At 41.2% G+C, this 6,913-nt stretch overlaps 1 protein-coding gene across 1 annotated transcript; it reads left to right on the top strand.

Annotated features, from left to right (window-relative positions):
- Positions 1 to 468: 468 nt before the first annotated feature.
- LOC133447409 (voltage-gated hydrogen channel 1-like) lies at positions 469 to 6,056 on the top strand. The gene is made up of 5 exons (XM_061726081.1): positions 469 to 870; positions 2,292 to 2,429; positions 3,313 to 3,544; positions 4,465 to 4,577; positions 5,831 to 6,056. The coding sequence occupies exons 1-5, from the start codon at positions 469 to 471 to the stop codon at positions 5,885 to 5,887; spliced, it is 942 nt and encodes a 313-aa protein (XP_061582065.1). The 3' UTR covers positions 5,888 to 6,056.
- The last annotated feature ends 857 nt before the right edge of the window (positions 6,057 to 6,913 follow it).

The raw sequence follows: 6,913 nt of genomic DNA, 5'->3' as shown, positions 1-6,913 counted from the left end.
TTCCTCAGTGACCCTGACTACGTTTACACGCAGTACATGACCCAATATTCAGGTTTTAAAAGGAGTAACCCAGGGCTCATATTCGGGTTTTTAAAAACCAGAATATGAGCAAATTCGGGTTATTCAAAGGGGGTTATTGGTGGCCGTGCAAAATCATATTCGGGTTTTAAAAGGGTTATTGATGCATGGAAACACAGTCATAAACTCCGTCTTGCTGCGGCTCCTCTCCAGGTCAAACCTCCACCTCTATCTTCTCCTCCACCTGTCCCCTGCTCTCCCTACAGACCACAATGTCATCTCCCAACATCATAGTCCATGGTGATTCCTGTCTAACCTCGTCCGTCAGCCTGTCCGTCACCATAGCAACAAGCAGGGGCTCAGGGCTGATCCCTGACGTAGTCCCACCTCCACCTTGAACTCCTCTGTCACACCTACAGCACATTCACCACCGTCTCACCGTCCTCACGCATGTCCTGCACCGTCCTCACGCATGTCCTGCACCGTCCTCACGCATGTCCTGCACCGTCCTCACGCATGTCCTGCACCGTCCTCACGCATGTCCTGCACCGTCCTCACGCATGTCCTGCACCGTCCTCACGCATGTCCTGCACCGTCCTCACGCATGTCCTGCACCGTCCTCACGCATGTCCTGCACCGTCCTCACGCATGTCCTGCACCGTCCTCACGCATGTCCTGCACCGTCCTCACGCATGTCCTGCACCGTCCTCACGCATGTCCTGCACCGTCCTCACGCATGTCCTGCACCGTCCTCACGCATGTCCTGCACCGTCCTCACGCATGTCCTGCACCGTCCTCACACACTTCTCTGCCACTCCACACTTCCTCATACAGAACCAAGCTTCCTCTCTGGTCACCCTGTCATAAGCTGTTTTTTTTTCTTCTTTTTTTTTCACACTGTCATTTCATTTTTAGGACTGAATTTAGGGGTCCCTAGGGGAGGTTCTGGGGTGGGGGGGTCCCAAGGGGAGGGCGCTGCTGCAAAGTCTCTGTCAGCCGTGTTTCCTGAATAACAGCAGACCCTGGTCCCAGGACCTCAGGGACCTGCTGGGGGAAGCTGCAGAACGTCCTCAAGGGGATTTATTTAACTAAATAGTGTTGTTTTTGTCAGCCTGTTTCAATTTTAGTTTCAATTTCAATTTTATTTGTATAGCGTCTAATACAACAGAGTTGTCTCTAGACGCTTTCCAGAGACCCATACCCAGAACATGAACATAAACCCCTGAGCAATTATTACATAAACAATGGCAGGTAAAAACTCCCATAGTGGGAGAAAAACCTTAAGCCAAACAGTGGCAAGAAAAACTCCCCTTTAGGAGGGAAGAAACCTGGACCAGGACCTGGATCATAAGGGGGTAGAAACCTGGACCAGGACCTGGATCATAAGGGGGGACCCTCCTGCCGAGGGCCAGGGTGGGGGGGTTGGGGACGTCAGCAGCACAGCAGGCAGGTGGAAGCAGCAGCGGGATGACCAGAGGGGGGTGGGGGACCGCAGGCCAGCACACAGCTCCCGAAGCTCCGGACTGCAAACATGAACATGTTTTAGTGCATGTTTAGTTTGAGTCTAGTCTTTGGGTCAAACTATCATTTCAGTTTTTATTAGTTTTAGTCACGTTCATTCTCCTTTTAGTCGTGTCAAGTTTCAGTCGACTAAAAGTCTGAGCATTTTAGTCTTATTTCAGTCAGAATTGTCCATTTTAGTCTAGTTTTACTCAAAGATTGTATTTAGCCAAACCCATTTTACAATTCAAACAAGGTTATCCTATTAGTATATTATTGTTACCTTTTATAAACTCAAGAATACTCATTCCAGATACAGAAGACTCTAATTTGAGTTTACAACATATTTATTTTTCCGCATTTCTCCCCATCTTTTTCTTTTTGGGCGACACATTCGGTTCTTTTCCACGTCTATGTAAAGTAGGAAAGGCTATCCAAAGATCTAAAGACTAAACTGATTTAAAGACTAAACCAAAGGAAACTACTGAAAAAAAGTATATTAAGGATATTTGTTGTAACATTCCGTCTTGTCTCGTTTTGGTCAACGAAAATGAAGACACATTTTTAGCAGTTTTTATTTGTAATCTACATTTCAGTCCTGTTCTTATTCGTCTCCGATATTGCATTATATATTTAATTATCGTTATCGTCACATGACCAGCATTTTCGTTGCGCCTCGTTTTCCTCAGGTGATAAAGGTTCGTTGACGACGATGTTTAGTCAGCATTTTCGTTGACGAAAGCAGCTTTATTGTAACAGTGCTGATGTAAGAGCTCCCTCTGCTCTCTGTCCACCTCTGCTTTCAGGTGGTGGTGGTTTTTCTGATCATCCTGGACGCCTTCTTTGTTCTGGCCGAGCTGCTTATAGATCTGTCCGTCATCAAGCTGGAACACGGACACATCGCTCCTGAGGTGAGAACGTTATCCCGTCACGCTCAGAACTGGACAGGACTGGAGTTGAGGGGGGAGGAGGGGGGATGAGGGGGGATGAGGGGGGAGGAGGGGGGATGAGGGGGGATGTCATCACCCCTGAAATAAAAACGGTCCAAATCATCCCCCCTGTAAAACTGCCATCCCTCCTTTTTTATCCCTTATGTCATTTCATCAATGAATGTGGTTTTACTGCTATTTCAACATTTAGAGTCATCACCAGAAAAATAACACCAGAAAAATAACTTATTTGACAATTTTCACCTGTTTCAAGTAAATTTTCACTTGAAATAAGTAGAAAAATCTGCCAGTGGGACAAGATTTATCTTCTTATTACAAGCAAAAAAATCTTGTTCCACTGGCAGATTTTTCTACTTATTTCAAGTGAAAATCTACTTGAAACAGGTGAAAATTGTTGTTTTTTCCAGTAACTACTTGTTTTAAGTGTAATGAGATTTTTTACTAAAATGAGACATTTAGACAAATATTCTTGTTAAGATTGTGAGTTTTTGCAGTGATCCATTGTACTTATCCTGTGAAGGACAGAGTCATATTGATAAGTTCAGAAAAGTGTTTTTTATTGTTGTGTTTTGATGTATTTGATGTAAGCCCAGTGGATATTTAAAGCTTACAGAAGGCTGCATTTAACTGCTGCTATGTCATTCCTGCAGTATTTCTGCAGGTGTTTTGGTCACTGCTATTATTTGTAATATATTATATTATTTGTAATCAGCACAAATTATCTGTCCCCATATGATCAAATCCACCATCCCCCCTGATATTTTTTTACAACTCCAGTACTGGAACTAGACCAGCGATACCCAGACTTAGAGACGGGATAACAGACACGTCTCGTCTCTGCCAGGTGTTTCACTACTTAAGTCTGGCGCTCCTCACCTTCTTCATGATCGAGCTGGCTGGGAAGCTGTTTGCGTATCGTCTGGAGTTCTTCGAGCACAAGTTTGAGGTGTTTGACGCTGTGGTGGTGGTGGTTTCCTTCGTCCTGGACGTGGTGTTCCTCTTCCACGAGGACGCCTTCGATGGGATGGGCCTGCTCATCCTGCTGCGGCTGTGGAGGGTGGCCCGGATCATCAACGGTCAGTACCACCTACCGCTGCATAGGATGGAAAACACGTAACAAAACAGCTGGAATACAAAACACATGTACATGCTTGTAAATGCTGTAAATACATGCTTCTGAATTCCATACATGCACACCTGCACCTTCCCAAAGGCTTAGGCCAGTCAGGGAGGCTGGAATTGAATTGAATTGAAATTTTATTTCGAACATGAAACGGTAGTGAAAACAAAACAAAACAATAATAATCAATAATAAATAAATCTAAATAAGAAAACAAAAAGACAAAAATATAAATAAAAACATGCATCCATCATAATTAACATGCTCAAAAAGGAGTAAGAAGTAAAAACATGTTAAATTCTACCCCCTAAACTCTATTTCATTATATCTATGATTAATTATATATCAAAATTAATTTAATTTCTATACAAAAACAAAAGATATCTACAAGATATCTACTGTCTCAGAAAATTAGAATATTGTGATTTTCTGTAATGCAATTACAAAAACAAAAATGTCATACATTCTGGATTCATTACAAATCAACTGAAATATTGCAAGCCTTTTATTATTTTAATATTGCTGATCATGGTTTACAGATTAAGAAAACTCAAATTTCCTATCTCAAAAAATTAGAATATTCTGGGAATCTTAAACTGTAATAATAATTTGTTGTTTTAATTTCATTACAGAAAATAAAGAACTTTATATATATATACACACACACACAAATGTTATATCAATATCAATATCTATAATACTGCATCCTCACACCAAAAGCAACCAAAACCCCCTCCAGCCCCCTCCTCCTCCTCCTCCTCCCTCGATCTTGTAAAAATCATGTGTTTCTATTTGTTTTGAAACTGTTGTTGAGACGTGGTTAACTTCATCTCTGCATGGTTACAGTTGCTGACGGCTGTGTTTAATGTGCTGCAGGAATCCTGGTGTCGGTGAAGACTCGTGCTCACCAGAAGATCCACAAGCTGAAGGAGAGCTACGACCACCTGGTGGAGAGAGCCACGGAGCTGCAGAAACGCAGCGACGAACTGGTGAGCTCTTTACCCTCGCCTTAAATCTAAACCTAGTTTAGGACTATGGCTTGGAAACTTGTTTCATCAAACTTTAAAACAGGGAAGATAAAAATCTTCTTCATCTTCAAACCAACATATACCTTACACCCAGTACTCGAGTTGTAAAAAAAGATCAGGGGGGATGGTGGATTTGATCATATGGGGACAGATAATTGTGCTGATTACAAATAATATAATATATTACAAATAATAGCAGTGACCAAAACACCTGCAGAAATACTGCAGGAATGACATAGCAGCAGTTAAATGCAGCCTTCTGTAAGCTTTAAATATCCACTGGACTTACATCAAATACATCAAAACACAACAATAAAAAACACTTTTCTGAACTTATCAATATGACTCTGTCCTTCACAGGATAAGTAACATGGATCACTGCAAAAACTCACAATCTTAACAAGAATATTTGTCTTATTTCTAGTTAAAATGTCTCATTTTAGTAAAAAAATCTCATTACACTTAAAACAAGACTCATCACTGGAAAAAACAACAATTTTCACCTGTTTTAAGTAGATTTTCACTTGAAATAAGTAGAAAAATCTGCCAGTGGAACAAGATTTTTTTGCTTGTAATAAGAAGATAAATCTTGTCCCACTGGCAGATTTTTGAAAATTGACTTAAAACAGGTGAAAATTGTCAAGTTATTTTTCTGGTAATGACTCTTGTTTTAAGTGTAATGAGATTTTGACTAAAAATGAGACATTTTAACTAGAAATAAGACAAATATTCCTGGTAAGATTTAGAGTTTTTGCAGTGCACATGCGGCTCCGGAGCTGCAGGTTGCAGACCCCTGATCTGGTGTAATCAGTAGAATGATGATGCATTTCATGCTCCACTCATTTATGTCATGGGGCTATTTTCATGCTCCACCATGGACCCGGATACGAGCATGAAAATGGCTGAACCGGTTCTAACCTGCTCATGGAAACTCACTGCCACCATTATCATATCAGTTCAAACTAAAATGTATTTTTGAGAGGACATTTAGCAAGTCCTCACTTGAACATAGTGTGTACAACATCTGTACTTGTGTCAGTGTAACATATTATAGTTCAACCAGCGAGCAAACCTCTGCTGAATCAGCACCTCTGAAAAAGACGTAGGTTTTCTTCTTTCTTGCGTGATTACGGTGTAAGTTGTAGTACATTCTTTCAGTGTGATCCATGAACTACTGGAACCAACCAACCCATTCTTCTCTGTCTGTGTTTTAGGAACAAGAGAACCAGAAACTGCAAGCCCTCTTGAAGAAGCACAACATAGACTTTTAATCACCATGGCAACTGCTAACCATCGTTCACTGTTATTCCATTCTTGTACTTATTCCACGGGTTTCTTTAATCAGCCATCTACTCTGTTATTTTACCTGTAAATTCAGTGAAGGTGCAGCACTAAATTGCACCTACTTACAATTTAATAAATAACTGTAGTGGAATAATCTTTTCTAGAATTTTACATATTTTTAATCCCGATTTCCCCCCCCCCGCATTTTATCACCCAGTGCTCTACCTAAGTCAGTCCTTCTTAACCTGAGGAGTGAGCAGGCCACTTCTTTATTTTTTACAGGGTATTCTAGATTTTTATTAGATGATCCATATTCAGGTCATTCTTTTGAAATAGCTCAACTCATTGAGTTAAGTAAGGATTAATGCCCGACGAGGTGTCCATTAACATAAATATATGGACGACGTGGGGGCGGGAATCGTCCGGTTTGCCTCCGCAAAGTTTTATACCACGGTCACTTACCAAAAAACATAAATATTAAATCAGTTATTCATGCTTTAATGTGTTTTCAGTGTAAATCATTAGTTTTATAACCAGCCACACCTGAGCGGCTGAGCGACTATTTAATCTCTCGTCTGCAGCCGTTGGAACCTGGTAAATTACAAAGTTTTCTAACAAGCCATAACTCAGTTTCCTTGGTAACACGTGAGGGTCTGACTAAAACCTGGAACAATCACTACCGTCCCATAAGGTCCTTAATGGACACAGTGTTGATTCTCCAGGAACTAGGACGGACCTGAGATACGACTCAGCAACGGGGGATATTCTAGTCCGTTTCCTTGGTAACAGGAGATATTCTAGTCCGTTTCCTTGGTAACAGGAGATATTCTAGTCCGCTCCGCTCGGCTATGATACAGTAACAAACAGGAAATACATTTGTTTCAAACAATCAAAGTCCGCAGATAGTTTCCTAAACCGTTTTATTAAGCTACAAATATGAGATGTATATATTAAGATTTGCCGGACTTTACCGTCCTGTCCGGCTCTTCTCTGATCTCCGTTGCCGTGGTAAC

The sequence above is a fragment of the Cololabis saira genome, chromosome 7 (genome assembly GCF_033807715.1).
Source record: "Cololabis saira isolate AMF1-May2022 chromosome 7, fColSai1.1, whole genome shotgun sequence".
Classification (NCBI taxonomy): domain Eukaryota; kingdom Metazoa; phylum Chordata; class Actinopteri; order Beloniformes; family Belonidae; genus Cololabis; species Cololabis saira.
This window is presented reverse-complemented; position numbering and strand designations above follow the sequence as displayed.